This window comes from Chlorocebus sabaeus, chromosome 14 (assembly GCF_047675955.1).
Source record: "Chlorocebus sabaeus isolate Y175 chromosome 14, mChlSab1.0.hap1, whole genome shotgun sequence".
Classification (NCBI taxonomy): Eukaryota; Metazoa; Chordata; class Mammalia; order Primates; family Cercopithecidae; genus Chlorocebus; species Chlorocebus sabaeus.
In genome coordinates, this window is record NC_132917.1 from 1,179,801 (window position 1) to 1,200,715 (window position 20,915).

The window sequence follows — 20,915 nt, forward strand, 5'->3', positions numbered from 1 at the left end:
TTCAAGGGAGCGAAATGTCACATGTGGCACAGTGGTGCACCCCCTGGGGTTTTGAGAAACTTTGCTGTGAGTCAGGAAGGGGGTGGACGTGATGAGAGCTGCACAGAAGTTCTTGGAGCCAGCAGGGGACTCAGGTGTCAGACACACATCACGAGGCCCAGCAGTGAGCTCGGATGGGGGAGGAGGACTCACTTGCGAGGGGGCAGCCTGAGTGTCTGAGGATTCTGCAGCAGCTGTGACCATACAGGCTCACCAAGGAAGAAACTAAGACATTTCATAGATTTTTGCCAGAAAGAAAAGAAAAGAAGATAGTGACTTGGACAGGCAGAGGTGGCACAGATAAAGGAGGAGACAGAGACTTGGACAGGCGGAGGTGGCACAGATAAAGGAGGAGACAGACGGAAAGCAGGGGTTGCTTTCTGGTGTTGCGAAGTGGGAGTGGGAGCCGGAGGACACTCACCCTGGGGCTGTTCCTGACTTCTCTCTTGGGCAAGGTGACTTCACAGGCAGAGTGAGATGGGTGCTGCGTCTGAGCCAGCCTCCCCAGCTGCCGTTGAAGCAGCAGAATTTAAGAAACAGCAGCAGCAACATTGCAACAGCAGATCACAGAGGAAGTGCCCCAGGCGGAGGTTTCCACCGTGCGCCCCTGCCTAGAGATAGCACCGAGCCTGTGTTTCACTCTGAGGATGGGCAGCTCTTGCAATTCTGGTGCCTGAGCCCGCGGGGCAGAGGCTGTCTCTGTCGAGATTCACATCCTGACTTCTGTCCGTGGGCTCCGCTGAAACCCGCAGGCTCCGGGGTCAGTTGCCGGTGACCTAGTGACTTCTGTGAGCGTTGCTGCCCGCGTCCTGAGCAGGGCTGTGCTGACTCTAACTGCTCTGCCTGGAGGGGCCCAGCTGCACCGACCACCCCACAGGTCACCGGGCACATGCAGGAAAGGGCAGCCTGGGGCACAGATCACGGAGGCCAGGGGTGCTGTGTCCCCGTTAATTCAGTAAGTGTCTATTCTCCTTTTTATTTCATTCTTTACAATAAAAAATGTTAACATCTTAGTATCCGTAACAATTTAAGCACAGCAGCCGTAATCTCTCCGTAAATTCAGGTGAAACGTCCTCTGCTGAATTCACACCATGAAGGTAAAATTGCGGTGCCCAAGCAGGCTTCACTTTCTGACTGCAGAGCAGCCCCAGTGAGTGGGAAAGTACCACAGCAGATCTGTGCGGAAAATGTCCAGCTTCCACATTTTAAAACGTTTATCAAAGAGAAAATAAATAGCCGTTTGAGACTGAGTCAAAGTAGGCTTTTATTTTTCACAAGTCAGGCTCTTGGTCTTTTTATAAAGATACAATTCATACAACACAAAATTCACCGTTTTAAAGTAACACGTCAGCAATTTTAAGTATTTCACTACGTTGTAGAGGCCTTGCTACTATCTAATTCCAAAACATTTCCATCATCCCAAAAATAAACCCTGTCCCAATTAGCAGTCAGTCCCGATTCTCCCCACCCCAGCCCGCGGCAGCCGGGCATCTCCTTCCTGTCTCTGTGGATTTGCCTGCTCTGGACGTTTTCTGTGTATGGAATCCCGCTCTGGGGAGCCTTTGTGTCTGGCATCCCCCCTCAGTGTAGTTTCGGAGTCAGCCCCCAGTGTCCCGGCATCGGTGCTGCCTTCTTCCAGCTGAACAGCATCTCTCACAGGGAATTTATCTGTGTTTGTGGACCCACGTACATACCCTTTCATCAGCTGGTGGGCGTTTGTCTTGCTTCTGTTTGGGGGATATTGTGAATTATACCACCATGAGCATCTGTGAATGCGTTTTTCTTCGGAGATGCTTTCCTTCCCACCAAGTGGATGCCGCGGACTGGAATTACCGAGTCCTCTGGTGATTCTAGGCTCAACTTTTTGAGTGGCTGCCAAAGTATTTTCCACAGCAGCCACACCATTTTACATTCCAACCAGCATTGCCTGAGGGTAACCGAAGCAGTTTTGATAGGTTGGGGTTAGTTTTTTCTATGATTAGGTGTTTTAATAAACATTGATCATATACTGTATGTTTTCTAATATGATTGTTTATTTTTGACACCAACTAAGTCCATTTTTATTGAGAATTCCTGATATTGGGTTTTTAAAAAAATAATGGACTTTTATTTGTGATTGAAGAAAGATATAACTATTCACATTTCTGTTCTGGGATATGGATGACAAGATATCCATTCATCAGAAATAAATTTATAGAAATTTAGAGTGTAAGTGTGACTGTCAAATGTAAATTTATTGACTATTTACCTGTTTGCTCATTCAGTCAATGGCAACTTGGATCTGCTGCTATTAGCCATGTGTCTCCTTTGTCTACAGCATGGACTTTGGGATTTTAGAAGATTGCAGTCATTAAAAATATTTTGATTTTCCTCTCAAATTACTGATATGGTGATTACGGATATAAAATAACAGGCATTGGGAAAGAGTTTCAAATAAATAACAGTGAAATGTGCTTCTGAACGCTAAAGGGCAGATTCAGGCGCTGTCTCAGCAATGACCCCGTGTAATGCCCTGGGTGCTGTGTGGAACAGAAGGCTGGTCCACAGCAGAGTCTTCACCAGACAGTAAACAGTGTCCAATGGAAAAGGAAAGTTCCTCATCTAGTAAAATTGACAACTACCCTTTAAACAAAGTTAAGCAGCTCTTATTTCCCCCAGAGTTCTCCAAGTTTCTCAATATCTTAATTTTCATGAAGGAATATGGTATGAAGTGTTTTCTGAAAACATGAGTCTTTGTAGATATCATACAGCTGGACAAAGGGTAACAGCGAGCCGTGTTAACTCGCTGAACATTGCACGTCACATTTGCAGAGGCAGATTGGAGGTTAGAGGATCTTGAGCCTCCGAGCCATATTGCGTTCCTGTCTGCACCAAGTGAGGCTGGTAGTCACATTATGACTTTGCATATGTGATGCCGATTGATCTTCACTTTAATCCCAGGAAACAGACGGCACAACAGGGCGTCCCAAATACAAATGCACAGAGCTGTGTCCACCAGGCTTTCTTCGGCTTCACAGGGGTCTTTCCTGCAAGAGGCCAGTGTGCCAGTTCAAGCCTCCATTCTGCCACAGCACCACATGGTGGTGATGACTGATGGCTGGCTGGTGACAGGTCCTCCTGCTAGTGCTGTTCTCAGTGCTGCTTTCCTCTTTCCAGGCACTCAGGTGATCTAAGAACAGGGCCTGGTCTCCACTGATGGATGCATCAAAGGCTCCTTTCTCAGTGTTGGGAGGCCTCTGTTCCACCTGGCTGGGAATCTAGCATGGTCAGGCTACTGTGTTCACGGATCTGTCTTTACGTGGCAATACCACAGAAATGCTGGGTGAAACACTAAGCCGCATGGGAGCAGCCCACTCTTATTGTCCAGCCTGAAGATATTGGTGGGAAGGGACAATAAAGGAACAAATACAGCCTTTCTCCCTGAGCTGTTCCCAGGACCTTGGAAATGGCATGAAAGCGCTTTGCATCCGCTGGGTAATCCATGCAGCGTGAAGATCTATGAACTGGCTTGCTTCTGTTTAGCAGGTGTAAGCTCTGGTTGCACGAGCCTGTATTTCCAGGGAAGTTATGTTATGAGCACCTGTTTTACCTGTAATGTGCTAAGTGCTTTGAGTGTTAGCTTTTCAATATTGTTTCTGGAAAAGAAAACCTTTTGAGTGGCCTGGTACGATCATCTCCTTTCAAAAGAGAACACCAAGATCACAGAAGGCGCCTTGTGCTGACCACTCCAGGGGGGCGTGTTGATAGGGAGGGCCTGGGCTGCCAGGGGCACACCTTCCCGATGCTGTCCCTCCACCCTGGGGAGCCCTCATAGGAGCCGACAGTGGTCCTCCCTTCAATCTGAGGTCAGATCTTGGTGAGGAAACCGTATCATGGCAGGAAGGTGGGAGGCCATTGGGGATGACCCAGCCCATAACTGGGCATCAGCTTCTCTGAGAGTGACCAGGCATTTTGGCGCTGGTGACTTCCCATGCAGAGGTAGAACTGAAGTCACTGCATGGTCACAGTGTGCTTTGTCGAGGCAGCAATTGGAAGGAACTTCTCTTGTTTTACTGCAGGGTCCCCAGGGCCATCCAGCGACCACAGCAGTGGGGCCTCCTCTCCCCTCTTTGACAGCGGTCTGCATCTGAACGGAAACTCCAGTAACACAGTAAGCATATAGATTCTCATTAAATTTTATCTGAACAGAAATGTCAGTAGCCCAGAGATAATCTCTAGACAGAATTAAAAAGATCCTGTACTGCCCAGTGAAGATAATTGTGGTGGTTTGAGAGGAAATACTTAGAACACAGATTCAAGGTGCTGTTCTGTTGGCATTTACTCCCATGTGGGACACCTCATGATTGCATTATAGGATATTTTAAGCTCATAATTCACAGCATCTCAGTGAGCAGGCAAGAATACTTTGAGTCCTGCCTCTGACTTACATATCACTGTGACTGTAGGAAGGATTCAGGTTATTTTTAGGAAACTTCTGTGAGACTCCCATGAATTTCTTAACAGAAAATACCTAAGGAGGTATAAACACTGTATAGTGCAGTGAGTTTTAATCACATTCCAAATATCCACCCTCCCAAGGAAACCAGACTTGAGCAAAAGGAGAACCTGCAGCTCCCTGGGGCATGGGGCTCCCACCCTCCTTCCTCAGAAGCCTGGGCTGTAAGAGAACCTGCAGCTCCCTGGGGCACAGGGTTCATGCCCTCCTCCCTCAGAAGCCTGAACTCTGACTCCCGCAGGGTGACCTGTGAGCTGCATCCCATGGGGAATTCATCATCCACAGAGGCATTAGTGCACGAGAAATGTAGAATCCTGTAAGCAGTTTGAAAAAATGTTTTATTGTAAATCATTCCAGTCACATCATCAAAATGACCAGATACTTCATACACAGGGAGAACATAGAGAAAAATATTCATGTTTGTACAATCTATGTTTAAGATGTCTGACTACTCCATTTCTAACCAATTAATTGAGCTCTTGATAATTAAAAATTGCATTTAGACTCTGTGTCAGTTATGAAACAAAGTAAAACAAATGCCCATGAAATTGCAGTTCTCATCAATAATTAGAGTATTGTCCCTAGCTTTTCATCTGTGCACTAGTGCTTCCATACTCCATTTTCTGGCCTGCCCAGAGATATAAGGCATCCTGAATTTTGTGTTTGTCATTCTCTTGATTAAAAAAAGTTGTATCTGTAAATATACAATTTCATTTTATTGCAAGGCTTATAAAATATTATTCTGCCATAGTCTTCTGAGATTTGCATGTTTACTTACTGTTTGTTGCTATGAGGTTTTTTGCTGTATGATATTTCACTACAGTTTATTTATCCATTGTCAGTTGCCCATGGACACTTGGCTTTTGTTTTATGTTTGTTTTCCTAGTTTATCATCATTAAAACCACCACAGCCATAAAGATACTTATAAATGTCTCTTGGCTATTCTATAAGGAAGAATTTCTGAGTGCTAGATTATGCCAGGATGTTCTATTTTCAAAATAACAGCAAGTTTTCTATAAAAGTGGCTGTGCAGTTTATATTCCTACAGCTCTAGGGAATTCCAGTTGAGCCACAGCCTCTCCAGTGCTAGGTAATTTTTGACTTAATATTCAAAGTACAGTAGCTGTAAAATTGTTCTCTCTCTGGGACTCTATTTCATTTCCATCATTACTAATGAGTTTTATTTACTTTTCCTATTTGTGTTTTCCTTTGGCTTTTCCTCTTCTGTGAAATGCTATTCATCTCTTTGGCACATTTACTGTTAAGGCACATTTACTGTTAAGGTGATCTTTTTTCTTACAAATCTGTTGAAATGTTTAATATATACTTGGTAATAATAATTTGGTAGTAATGGGTTAAAAATCTCTTCCTACAGCCGATAACTTGTCTTTTTCATTTTGTTTGTGCTATCTTTTGTGGTTTTGTGGTTTTAGGATCTTGTTTAAGAAATCTTTCTTATCCTAAGTTCATAAAGATATTTCCTTATATTTTCCTCTAAATATTGTTAATGTTTGCTTTTCACATGAGGTCTCTAAATTCCATGAGATCTATTTTTGTGAAACCCGTGCAAGGTAGAGTTCCAGGTGCGTTTCTGTGGATAACCAGTTGTCTCAACACTGTTTCTGGGTGATCTGCAATGCCACGGCTCACATGTAACCAGCGCCATGAGCACAGGCGTGTGCTGCTGAGACCTGTGTTGTATTCTGATGGTCAATATCAACGACAATATCACACTATGTAATTACTAGGTATTTATAATCAATTTGTGTCATCTGTAGGCCTTGCCCTCTTGCCACCTCCTAACTCACTCTATTTTTTCCATCCTCTCTCTTTGTTTTTTCTTGTGAATTTCAATAGCTCTTGATCCAATTCTACAAAAAAACAGTGTTGGAATTTTGACTGTAATCACCAGATTTACTGGGAAGAATCAAACCTTTCTGACTTACCTTTCCTGCTTATGGAATTAACATTTGAATTAATATTGCTTCTTTGAATTAATATTGAATTAATATTGCTTCACTTCTTTCCATTTTCTTTAATATTTTCCTACGGAGTCTTTTTAAAATTAATTTGACAGGAGGATTATACAATTCCATTTGTCTGCAACACCCCGTGCCCCAAGCCAGCGCCATCCAGCAGGGAGGAACTGTCCTCCTGCCCTTTCTGTGCAGTGTCCTCAGGGTTTTTCTCCCACTGTGTGGCTGCAGCTTTTTGAGCGGACTCTAAACTCTTCCGGGAAGGAGACACAGAGCATGAGGCATGATTCGGTGTCATTCCAGGGAAGGTCAGACGGTGTGTGTGGCTCTGGTAAGCGCAATGGAAAAGTAACATGAGAGCAACGTTGAAGGGAGGCTGCCTGGTTTTCCTGGTTCTCCCAGTTCTCCTGGTTCTCCCGACTCTCCTGGTTCTTCAGGCTTTGGTGGATATGATCCTCGTGTCAACGAGTAATTGAGGAATTACGGAAGGGATGTGGGTAAAGTGACTAGCCTAATGCTTAGAATATGTCATCTTTAGACATCCTCATCCTCCTTATCAGCAAGAGAAAGAGAAAAGTGCTGAACTTAAAAGTCTTCGTAGTTATTCATATGGTTAGCTCAGCTGCAGAATAAAGCATCATCAGGTTATTTAAACTCATTACAGAGAATCTGAATTGCAGAGTTTTAAAATAGTTTTAATATGTTCTTTTTAGAAGGCTATCAAGACTCAATATTGAGGCCTACCTGAAGGTGAAGGGTGGGAGGAGGGAGAGGATCAGAAAAAATAACTATTTAGTATTAGGATTAATACCTGGGTAAGGAAATAACCCATATAACAAGCCCCCATTACACCAATTTACCTGTATAACAAACCTGCACATGTACCCCTGAACCTAAAATAAAGTTTGTTTGTTTTTTTTAAGAAAAACTTAAAAATTGACAAATGGGATCTAATTAAACTAAAGAGCTTCTGCACAGCAAAAGCAACTATCATCAGATTGAACAGGCGAGTTACAAAGTGGGAGAAAATTTTTGCAATCTATCTGTCTGGCAAAGGTCTAATATCCAGAATCTACAAGGAACTTAAACAAATTTACAAGAAAAAAAAAAACATTAAATGTGGGCAAAGGATATGAGCAGATACATCAAAAAAGAAGACATTCATGTGGCCAACAAATAGTTGAAAAAAGGCTTATTATTACTTATCCTCAGAGAAATGCAAATCAAAACCACAATGAGATACCATCTCAGGCCAGTCAGAATGGTGATCATTAAAAAGTCAGATGATGTCAAGGTTGCAGAGAAATAGGAACACTTTTTCACTGTTGGTGGAAATGTAAATTCATTCAACCATTGTGGAAGATGGTGTGGTGATTCCTCAAAGGTCTAGAACCAGAAATACCATTTGACTCAGCAATCCCATTACTGGGTATATACCAAAAGGAATGTAAATTATTCGGTTACAGCAATACATGCATGTGTATGTTAATTGCAGCACTAATCACAATTGTAAACACATGGAATCAACCCAAATGCCCATCTATGATAGACTGGATAAAGAAAATGTCATAGAGATACACCATGGAATACTATGCAGCCATAAAGAGGAACAAGACCATGTCCTTTGCAGGGACATGGATGGAGCTGAAACCATTATCCTCATCAGAATAAGGCAGGAACCGAAAAGCAAACACCACATGGCCTCACTTATAAGTGGGAACTGAATTATGAGAACACAAGGACACAGGGAGGGGAACAACACACACTGGGGCCTGGCAAGAGGTGGGGGCCCACGGCGGGAGGGAGAGCATCAGGAAAAAATAGCTAATGGATGCTGGGCTTAATACCTAGGAGATGGGTTGATAGGTGCAGCAAACCACCATGGCACACGTTTACCAATGTAACAAACGTGCACATCCTGCACATGTACCCTGGAACTTAAAAATAAAAGTTTAAAAAAAAAAAAAAAAACTTTAGAAGGAGCCAGAAGTTAAAAAGAAAATAATAGTAAAATTGACAACTTCTTTCTCAACAAAAACAAGAGAAGCTAGAGAAAATGAAATGACAGCTTTAAAGTATGAAAAAGAAATTAATTCCTGTTTAAAATTCTATACCCAGCAAACATGCTTCAAAAGTGAAGAAACAAATATAGTATTTTCTGACAAAAAAGAGATAATTGTTTCCAGTAGACCAGCACTTTCATTTTATTTTATTTTTTTTGAAAAGGAAACTAAGCATACCCACATAGCCCTTCAAGTTGACATGCGCTTCCTGATGTGAAAAAAGGTTATTGGCACACTGCTGAATGCAAACAACATTTAAATAATTTCATTTATGTAAATTTGTCACAAAAGACTAGCAGTGATTGCGTGTGTTGTTAAATATGAGATAATTTTTATATTAACCATACTACTATATTGTTGGAATTTGGGACAATAAACACTTATTTTTTTGTTGTTCATTAAAATTTTTAGTTATATGATAAACACTTCTGGTATAATATCAAGGAAAAAGACATAGATGAAAATGTTTCAAAAGTCTCAAAATCCTGTGAGAATTTTAGAGACATTCTAATTGGTTTTCTGGATGGTACTTTAAGAATCTGAAAGCCAGTTTCTCTCTTGTAGAGACGATTTAAAGCATTGTGATTATTCTTTGCACTCAAGAGTATGTTTTATAGTACATAGCGAAGTGGTAATACTACTAGCATTGATAGTGTCTATGGACTGGAGAATAAAACAGATGGCACAATTTCTTTCTTGAAAGAGGTGAGTTGGAAACTTCCTAGACTCAAAGGATTTAAGCTGCTTTGATGGCTGCATTTTCAGACTTACCAGCTTCACTTTCATCCTCCCAGGACCAGGCCTGATGGAGCAAAAAGCAAAGTTTGTCATGTTCAGAGCAGCCTTGTAGTCACAAGAAACCCGGAGGAATGGTTTCCATCTTTACAATTGGAAGCCTCTGACCCCTGCTGCATTAGCAGCCTCTTCCTCTGGAGGTGGGATAGGTGGTGTGTAACGTTCTCTCTCTGTCCTGACAGCTGAAGTAATTCCCTGAGCTACCTTATATATTTGACAATTTTTCCCTGTTATTATTTGAAGCTAAATTACTAACTACCTGCTTTCCCAGAAGTCACATTTCTCATTTATTTCTCTTCTGCCTCCTAAAAGTTGAAGCTTGCGGAGAGCCTTTGCTTCTAGTTACCACATATCCCCTCCCGGCACCTGAGTATGGCTCAAGTAGTTTAAGATTCTAAGTTCCTGATCTATACTGTGCCATTTTGTCTCAAGAATCCTTACTAAACATTTATAATGAAGGAAAACTCCCACTCACATTAATGTCATGCGTTTAGGTTTGAAAGTACAGAATCCATTGCCCTCTCACCCATTGCTGAATCCATCGCTGCTTCTTTCCATCTTCTGCAAATTCTATCCTGACTGGCTTATTAATTGGTTGGTGTGCAGCTTTCCTTCAAAGGGTGCATAGAGGGCTGCCTCCCTGATGGCGTGCATGTGCAAAAGTGCTTTTCCTCGCTTGGGAGTTGGTACTTTCACTCAGTGTTCTGGGTTCTTGGATTACCGACCAGATCCTTTGAGAGGATTTAAAATGCTCACCTATGGCTTCCGCTTTAGCTGTGCCTGTGCAAGTCTAATGTGGGACTCACTAATTTTCCTTTGTAAGAAACCTTTACCAAAAATGAATAAGGAGTTACAGAGAACAAAATATTTCTGATAGTAAATCCCTGCTTTTCTAACTTAACAATTTCAAAAAAAAAAAAAAAAAAAAGACTAATCAAAAAGACTCTGGTCATTGTAATTAAATGAATGAATCAAGAAGGGCATAGGAAAAAAGTCTCAAAACAAAAATTACAGAAGGTATAAGAGAATAGATGAGAAACTTGTTATTAGTAGTCACAAAAAAGAAAAGGCAGCTATAATAATAAAAATAATAAAGTATTGAATCTGCAATCTGAGAGGAAAGATTGCCTCCCAGGCAGAGATAGCGAATGGCCTTGTACATTTAATTGATGTACAAGGTGTCTGCAGTGAAGTAGGTGTCTCTGAAATGACAACTTACTTCACAGCATCTTTGTCAAGATATAGCATGTCTCCAGAATCTAGAAGTCTTCCTCCCAGAAGTAATCACTATTTTTGTTTGTTTGTTCGCTTGTTTGAGACAGGATCTCCCACTGTTTCCCAGGCTGGAGTGCAATGATGGGATCTGGGCTCACTGCAGCCTCAAGTTCCTGGTCTCAAGTAATCCCCCCAACTCAGCCTCCCCGGTAGCTGGGACAATAGATGTGTGCCACCATGCCTAGATGATTTTTGTATCTTTTTTGTAAAGATGGAGTTTCACCATAGTGCCCAGGCTGGTCTTGAACTCCTGGGCTCAAGCAATCCTCCCTCCGCAGTCCCCTAAAGTGCTGGAATTACAGGCATGTGCCATGGCACCTAGCCTAATCACTGTTTTGACCTCTATAACCATAGATTCATTTTGCCTGTTTTTGAATTTCACATGAATGAGAGTCATACTCTTGTGTTTGACTTTGTTTGCTCAATATTGTGACATTTGTTTGCTCAATATTATGACATTATATGCAACAGTATACTTTTTTATTTTTCATTGCAATCCAGTGTTCCACTGTATGCTTATAACATATTTCCATCTAATCTAATGATGGTAGGCATTGGAGTTTTCTGATTGGGGCCTATTACATATAAAACTGTTATGATCATTTGTGGACATGTCTTTTGGGGGATGTAGTATTCATTTTCTTTTGGGTGTATACTCAGGAGTGCAGTTGCAGGGTGATACGATATGTGTATGTACTTACCTTTAGCAGATCCTGCTTGGCAGTTTTTCAAACAGGTTGTACCAACTGACCACCAGCAGGGTGAAGTGTGAGAATTCCAGTTGCACATTCTCGCATCACATCGTGTCATATACCTTCACCAGTAAGACTGGATAGATAGAGAATAGTATTTCTTTAGCATCATCAACAAAATGGCACAACAGCAAGTTCAAAAAATTGATGGGAATTAGCAACTTTATGATTCAATCGGGGCATTTTATTTTTATTGTGTATATTTATGTATGTGTATACACATATAAAACAACTTAAAATATTTTCAAAAGCTATTTACACACTCTCAGTTCATGAAGTTTTTCTTTTTCAAAAAGCTCAGATGCAAAAGGAATTTATTCTTGCTGAAGAAAAAATTAAGGAAACCTAGAACGTATAGTTATTCAAAAGAGGAAAGAAGTTAGCATTAAAAAAAGAGTTTTTCCATGTATATCCATTTTTTTCTCAAACAAATATAAGGAAAGGTGCTTTCTACTTCTGGTAGTGTCTTAGAATAGCTGTTAGGAAGGGACTGTCCCATGACAAAACCCTATTTCCTACAAAAAATATAAAATAGTTATTGCTTGACTTGCAGAATTTCAGAGAGTTGAATGGAGATGAACTGAATGTGGAGTGTTGAGTTACAAGCCCTCAAGGATTGTGGGGGTCACCCTGGGTCCTAATACTTCTATAGACCCCCAGTCCATTAGGAGACTAAGCCTGGGTGAGCAGTAGAAAGAAGGGGTCAGAATTGGAGAATTCTACATTAATCCAGAAATTCAGGAACATGGCTAAGTTGATTCCAGCCCACAGTACAAGTAACTGAAAACGCATTTAATTTAGGCCCCAAAGTTATCCATAAATTAAGTTCAATCAAATATGGGAATGTCAACACATTTTATCAAACATATAAGGGAAAATACTACATAGATGAGTGAGCAAAAAATAAAAAAAAACAATAGACTCAGGCAACTAAAACATATAGATTTTCAGACATTGAATATAAAATAACTATGATTACTGTCTTAGCCGATTATCACACTGCTATAAAGAAATACCCGAAACTGGGAAATTCATAAAGAAAAGAGGTTTAATTGGCTCACGTTTCCATTGGCTGTGTAGGAAATATGGCTGGGGAGGCCTCAGGAAACTTACAATCATGGTGAAAAGTGAAGCAGGAGCAGGCATGCCTTCACATGGCCAGAGCAGGAGGAAGAGCAAGAAGCGGGAAGTGCTACATAGTTTTAAACAACCAGATCTCATGCGAACTCATTCACTATTATAAGAATAGCAAGGGAAAATCTACCCCCATGATTCACTCACCTCCCATCAGGCCCTTCTTCCAACATTGGGGATTACAATTCAACATGAGATTTGGGCAGAGACACAAATTCAAAATATATCATTCCACCCTTGACCCCTGCCAAGTCTCATGTCCTTCTCACATTGCCGATTACAATCATTCCTTCTCAACAGTCCCCCAAGTTTTAACTCATTTCAGCATTAACTCAAAAGTCCATTGTTCAAAGTCTCATCTAAGGCAAAGCAAGTCCCTTCCACCTATGAGCATGTAAAATATTTTTTTAAAAAAGTTAATTACTTCCAAGATACAATGGGGATACAGGCATTGGGTAAATACGCCCATTTTAAATGGGAGAAATCAACCCAAACGAAAGAGCTGCAGGCCCCATGCAAGTCTGAAATCCAAAAAGGCAGTCATTAAATCTTAAAGCTCTGAAATAATCTATTTTGACTCCATGTCTCACATCTAGGCCACTCTGATGCAAGGGGTGAGCTCTCAAGGCCTTGGGCAGTCCCACTGCTATGGCTCTTCAAGGCTCAGCTCTCATGACTGCTCTCAAAGACTGGCGTTGAGTGCCTGTGGGTCTTCCAGGAACATGGTGCAAACTATCAGTAGATATACCATTCTGGGGTCTGGAGGATGGTAGCCTTCTTCTCACAGTTCCAGTAGTCAGTGTCCTAATGGAGACTCTGTGTGAGAGCTCCAACCCCACATTTCCCCTCTGCACTGCCCTAGTAGAGGTTCTCCATGAGGGCTTCTCCCCTGCAGCAGACTTCTGCCGGGACATGCAGGAATTTACATACATCCTCTGAAATCTAGGCAGAGGCTTCCAAACCTTGATTCTTGCCCTCTGTGCACCTACAGGCTTAACACCACGTGGAAACCACCAAGGCTTACAACTTGCACTCCCTGGAGCAGAGGCCTGAGACATATCTGGGACCCTTATAACCATGGTGGGAGCTGGAGTGACTAGGAGGCAGGGGGCAGTGTCCCAAGATTGCACAGGGTAGCAGGGCCCTGGTCCTGGCCCAGGAAATAATTCTTCCCTCCAAGGCCTCTAGGTCTATGATGGGATGTACTGCCAAGAAGGTCTCTGAAATGTCTTCAAGTCATTTTCCTTGTTGTTTTGGCTATTAACATTTGGCTCCTCTTTACTTATGTAAATTTCTGCAACCGGCTGGAATTCATCCTCTGAAAATGGATTTTTCTTTTCTACCACATGGACAGGCTGCACATTTTCCAAACTTTTACATTCTGCTTTCCTTTTACGTAAGTTTTACTTTTACATCTTTTTTTGCAAACAAATATGAGCATAGGTTGCTGGAAGCAGCCAGGCTCCATCTTGAATGCTTTGCTGCTCAGAAATTTCTTCCACCAGATATCCCGTATCATAACTCTCAAGTTCAACGTTCCACAGATCCCTAGAGCAGGAGCACAATGCCTCCAACCTCTTTGCTAAAGTGTAACAAAAGTGATTACCTTTACTGTAGTTTCTAATAAGTTCCTCATTTCCATCTGAGACCGCCTCAGCCCGGACTTCCTTCGTTCACTATCAGCATTTTGGTCACAACAACTTAACAAGTCTCTAGGAAGTTTCAAACCTTCGCATTTAAAATGTAGCTGATAGAAAAGATTATAGACATTTAAATAAATAACTTAGGATCTTCAAATTGGAAAGGGGTTGCTTGGCAGAAGAGAGTAAATTGTTTCCTTCCCTATACATTATGTATTTTTTAGATAAAAATGAAGTGGTTGTATATAAACAGCAGCTCTTTTAAGAACCACACATGGACTCTGAGGAGATAGAAGATTTGGGCTCAGGAGGCATGGAAATCCCAGGAGTCAGAGCCAGACGATGTGGGGCAGAGGGAGTTGGGAACGTGGTTTCCACACAAGGTTCTGGTTTACGGCTGTGTTTTCTATTTAGGTGACTTAGAAATGTCTGAGTTCAGGAAGTAGCGTTTCTGGAGAGTTCTCTGCAGCCGGTGCGAAGATCATTATGGACCCTTGTGTCTTCACCATAGAATCCACACCCTGGGATTTATTACAAGGGGTGTTCCCCAGCCAGTGCTGTGATAATAAAAGTGGATTTAATCTCATTTCCAAGAATATGAAAATAACTATGTGGTGACACTGTCGTGTGATGAAATTTGTCAGTATTTTCAAGTGGAATTTACCAAGAATTTTTAATTACCAAGAATTAAAATTTAAAATTCTTGGTAAATTAATTTTTTAATTTTAGCAAACACATGGATGTTTTCTAGAATTAAAGCAAGGCTCTGTCTCAGTCATCATCATCATCATCATCATCATCTGGTTGGAACAATGTGAGACCAGCTTCCCTCATGCAGGAAATCTCGAGCCTGCGTTAATCAGTTGTGTTGCTCCAAGGGAAAACGTGCTAAGGGGATTTCTCAGACTCCTCTGACCACACCCTCCTTCCTACACCCTCCCCTAGTGGAATAGACCAGCAAAAGTTGCATTTCATGGAGCAGAATTTGGGCGTCCTGTTCTAGAGGTTTTGTAACGATAAAATGTATACATTCACTGTCAGATTTATGGCAGATAAAGGAATGTTTCCACACAATTTGTCCTGTTCATCAGAAGGTGCCCTGTCCTCTGTGGGTAATGGGTGGAAGAGAGCAGCCAGATACCTGCAGGTCAGCCTCTGTGTTCAGCTGGTCCATGTGAAAGGCTCACAGAGGCCGTACTGGAGACCCCTCTATGAGGGACTCAGGGAGGAAGGGGCTGCAGAGGATGCCTGCCACATGGCAGGGAGACAGGGCAGGGGCTATGGCCCCATTACACAGTCTGCAGCAGACCCCTCAAATTCCTCCTTGTTGTAATAGCTTCACCATTCTATCCCAAATTCAGGACTCTTTGTTCTGTTTCAAAGTTGCTCTTTAAAATAGGTGGCTCTGAAACTGGAATAGGTGACTCCTGCCAAGCTGAGGGGAACTCCCAGAACCTCCTGAATTTTCTCAGGTGGCAGGTGGACAACTGGGGAGGCTCTTGGCACAATTGGGGAAAGCCCTCCCTCGTGGAGGCTCTGCAGACAACCACTCACCACCCGATGAAAAGGACTGGAAAGCGTCGCCCAGGCTTCATCACTGATACCCGAGGACCTGCCTGCTTTTGTTTGATTCTTCACTTGTCTATTTTTCTGAGATACTAAATAAGCAACACATGTTTTAGAAGTCCATTGCTGTATTGAAAAGTAAATCATTTAAAACACTCATTGCTAATGGCCACAGTGATGGGCCTGCCTCAGGATTGCAGAATATATCTCCCCTGAATAAAGAAGAAAAAAGAAACATTTGTATGTGTTACCTTTTGGACATGGGTTTCCAGTTTCTTTTCAGCCATAAAGAAGACAGTCCTGAGCATTTCTAGGCTTTGTTAGACTCTCCCCTGACAGCAAAGGGTAGAAGTAAATTTATTTTTATAAAGACTGCAAGAATTCACCATCTACTGCATGTTTCTAGGTGAACATGGTTTACCCTTTAGATTCCTGACCACACTTTACACCCACCTGAATAACTCTGAACACATGAAAACAAAACAAAACAACTTCTCACTGTTATTAAGACCCTGATTTGTAGTTGGTCTATTCTGACTTTCTGAGGGGAGCTTTGGCTGCAGGCCACAGTGTGGGCACACTTAGCTCTGTCAGACCCTCATCTCCCTCCAGCCAGTCTGTCTCCCATCCCCAGGTGCAGAGTGTGCAGATGAGGTATACACTGGACCACGTGTGTGCAGGGCAGGAATCCTGGCAGCCTTTCCCCTACCACATTAGTGATTATCATTGGAAGCAGCAAGAGCGTTGTTTCCACTTTTCATTTTATACCACCCATGATCCTCTCTTTATAAGAAGCTGTATCTCCTAGAGAGTTAGAAGTAGGAGGAAGCAGGTTGAGCTCTGCACAAGGGAGGAAGCATGGTCAGGACTGGGGAGGAGCGCTGGGGATGCAGTCTAGAGTGTTGTCTTTCTCTGTATCCTGCTGGATGCCGGGTTTTCCAGGTGTTTACAAACTCCCAGCAAAGGCCTCAGGCAGTTTCACCTTGTGACCACATACAGCTGTGAAAATCACATATATTTCACAAATTTAAAGTATAGGAGTGTAGGAATCCTTCTTAGAATTTAGGCACTTAGAGAATTCAAATTTCCTCAAAGGACTAAAGGCCGTGTAGGTACCACATTGGTTGATTCATCCTGGCCAATATTTTACAGTTTTGGCCACTTTCAACTAAGATTTCTTAGTGATGTTGTGTTGCTGCCTACAATAGTTAAATTCTTTCCCCGTTATGTTTCTGATGATTATACTCTAAAATTATACTAAAACTGGCCTCCGGTAGGTTTTATAAAGGTGAAAATTATGAATGTTTGACCCAGAGGCATATTTTGTCCGCTGATCAGGCTTATTTATTTATCATACTTTAAGTTCTGGGGTAAATGTGCAGAACGTGCAGTTTTGTTACATAGGTATACACTTGCCGTAGTGGTTTGCTACACCATCAACCCGCCGTCTATGTTAGTTATTTCTCCTAATGCTATCCCTCCCCTAACCTCCCACCCCACAACAGGCCCCAGTGTATGATGTTCCCCTCCCTGTGTCCATGTGTTCTCATTGTTCAACTCCCACTTATGAGTGAGAACATGTGGTGTTTGGTTTTCTGTGCTTGTGTTAATTTGCAGAGAATGATGGTTTCCAGCGTCATCCATGTCCCTGCAAAAGACATGAACTCATCCTTTTTTATGGCTATATAGTATTTATAGCATTCCATGGTGTATATGTGCCACATTTTCTTTATCCCGTCTGTTTTTGATGGGCATTTGGGTTGGTTCCAAGTCTTTGCTATTGTGAACAGTGCCACAGTAAACATATGTGTGCATATGTCTTTATAGTAGAATGATTTATAATCCTTTGGGCATATACCCGGTAATGGGATTGCTGGGTCAAATGGTATTTCTAGCTCTAGATCCTTGAGGAGTTGCCACACTGTCTTCCACAATGGTTGAGCTAATCTACACTCTGATCAACAGTGTAAAAACATCCCTATTTCTCCACATCCTCTCCAGCATCTGTTGTTTCCTTTTTAATGATTGCCATTCCAACTGACGTGAGATGGTATCACATTGTGGTTTTGATTTGCATTTCTCTAATTGTGATGATAAGCTTTTTTTCATATGGTTGTTGGTTGCATAAATGTCTTCTTTTGAGAAGTGTCTGTTCATATCTGTCACCCACTGTTTGATGGGGTTATTTGTTTTTTGTTTTTTTTTTCTTGTAAATCTGTTTAAGTTATTTGTAGATTCTGGATATTAGCCCTTTGTCAGATGAATAGATTGCAAAAATTTTCTCCCATTCTGTAGGCTGCCTGTTCACTCTGATGATAGTTTCTTTTGCTGTGCAGAAGCTCTTTAGTTTAATCAGATCCCATTTGTCTATTTTGGCTTTTGTTGCCATTGCTTTTGGTGTTTTAGTCGTGAAGTCTTTGCCCACGGCATAATTATTTTTAATTGAACATGAAGTTGTGGATATTATGTTATTAAAGATTAACTCTTTTCCTGGGTTTAGTGATTATCTTTATTGATCAGGAAAATAATTAAACTCACATTTTTGGGATAATCTAAAAATAACATCATGATATTACAGCATACCATGAAGAAGTTAACTCTAAAGGCCTACAGTATATAATAAAAGTTTGGGTTTGGAATCTTCTTTTGTGTGTCATGCATAACTCAAACTTTGCATATCACCTTCTTCTTAATCTCCAGTAAGTAACTGCTTTATAGTTTCAGACTGCATGTTAGGTCAGAATATTCAATATCAAAGACTTTTGATAATACCACCAAATTTACCAAAGAGATAGATATTATAAAAACAAGGAAACAAACAGAAATCTTAGAACTCAGTAACTCAATCGATGATATAAAAAATACAAACGAGAACTTCAGCAATGAAATAGATCAAGCAAAATAATGAATTTCTGAACTTGAAGACAGGTCTTCTGAAATAACCCAGTCAGACAAACAAAAGAAAAAATAAAAAAGAATGAAGAAAGCCTATATGACATATGGAATGTAATAAAATGATTAAATATATGAATTTCATGTGTTCCAGACATAGAAGAGATGAACAAAGGCATAGAAAACCTATTTAATAAAATAAGAGTTGAAAGCTTCTCAAGTCTGGCAAAAGATTTAGACATTTCGATATAGAAACCTTAACAATCACCAAATAGAATCAACCCAAAAAGGTCTTCTCCATGGTACAGTTTGGTCAAACTGTCAAAAGTAAAAGATAAAAAGAGAATTCTGAAAACAGCAAGAGAAAAGTAGCAAGTCATATATAAGGGAGAACCTCCATCAAGGCATGAGTTGATTTATCAGCAAAAACCATACAGGCTGGGAGAAAACGAGATGATACATTCAAAGTAATGAAAGAAAAAAAACACTTCTAGCCAAGAATACTGTACCTAGAAAATCTGTTCTTCAAAAATGAAAGAGAAATGAAGTCTTCTCATACAAGCAGAAACTTAAAATTAATCACCATTAGACTGGTTCTACAAAAAATGATTAAGGGAGCCCTACACCTGGAAGTGAAAGGACCACATCTACCATCATGAAAACACATGAAAATTTAAAACTCATTGGTATAGCAGACACGTAAATGAAAAAGAGAAAAGACTCAAGTGTTAACCATTACAGAAAACCACCAAACTGCAATGATAAACAATGAGAGAGAAAGAAAGGAAAAAGTGATATACCCAATAACCAGAGAACAATTAACAAAATGACAGGAATAAGTCCTCACCTATCAATAACTACCTTAAATGTAAATGAATTAAATTTCCCACTTAAAAGATATAGACTGGATTAATAGGTACAACAACAACAATGAAATGACCCAATTATATGCTGCCCACAAGAAACTCACTCCACTTGTAAATACGTTTATTACCTGAAAGTGAAGGAATAGAAAAAGTTATTCTATACAAATGGGAACCAAAAATGAACAGAATCAACTATAATTGTGTCAGATAAAGTAGACTTTAAGTCAAAAACAAAATCACAAGATCATTATAAAATGATAAAAGGATCAATTCTTCAAAAGTCTATAACAATTCTAAATACACATGTACCCAGTATCCAGAGTGTGTGTGTGTGTGTGTGTGTGTATGTGTGTGTGTATATATATATATATTTGATACAGGGTCTCACCGTCAGTCTGGGGTGCAGTGGCACAATCATGGCTTACTGCAGCTTCAACCTTCCTGGGCTCGCTGATCCTCCCACTTCCTCCCAAGTATCTGGAATTACAGGCATGCACCATCATGCCCAGCTAATTTTTGTACTTTGGTAGAGATGAAGTGTTGCCATGTTGCCCAGGATGATGTCAAACTCCCGGGCTCAAGTGATCCACCTGCCTCAGCCTCCCAAAGTGCTAGATTACAGGCATGAGCCAACATGCCTGACCCAGAGCACCCAGAAATACAAAGCAACTATTTATTAGTTCTAAATACTGAAATAAACTCCAATGTGAAAATAATTGGGGATTTCAACACTACTTTCTCAGCATTAGACAGATTATCTAGACAGAAAATCAATAGGGAAGCACTGAGTTTAACTTGTACTTTAGACTAAATGAATCTAACAGATATGTACAGAACTTTTTAAAATTGTTGCAGAATACACATTGTTCTCATCAGCACATAGAACATTTGCTGGGATAGATCATACGTTAGGCCACAAAAAAAAGTGGCAACAAATTTATGAGAATGAAAACTATATCAAATATCTTCTCAGAACACAATGGAATAAACTAGAAAAAATAAGAAGAACCTGAGAAACTATACCTATATAAATACATGAAAATTAAACTACATGCCCCTGAACAACCATTGGGTCAATAAAGAATTTAAGAAGGAGGTAAAAAACATTATTGAAACAAATGAAAAGTGAAACACAATATACCAAAATCTGTAGAATGTAGCAAAAATAATACTAAGCAGAAAGTTTATCTGACACACAATATACCAAAACTTATAGGACATAGCAAACACAGGACTAGGTGGAAAATATGTAACAAATAAGAGACATACATTGAAAAACATTTTTAAAAAAATCAAATAAACAACCTTATGGTTAGCCTAAAGAATGAGAAAACATCAACAAACTAAAGCCAAAATTAGCAGAAGGGAAAAATAATACAAAGATCAGAGCAGAATTACGTAGAGACTAAAAAAGTACAAAG

At 40.7% G+C, this 20,915-nt stretch overlaps 1 protein-coding gene across 5 annotated transcripts in view; it reads left to right on the forward strand.

The window, feature by feature from the left end:
* SNTG2 (syntrophin gamma 2) overlaps positions 1–20,915 on the forward strand; it is a 378,883-nt gene that overhangs the window by 207,007 nt on the left and 150,961 nt on the right. For all 5 annotated transcript variants that reach the window (XM_038006474.2, XM_038006475.2, XM_073022727.1 and 2 more), the window contains one exon: positions 4,098–4,189. In XM_038006474.2, the coding sequence (XP_037862402.2) occupies positions 4,098–4,189 (92 nt within the window). The remainder of the gene's footprint in view (positions 1–4,097; positions 4,190–20,915) is intronic.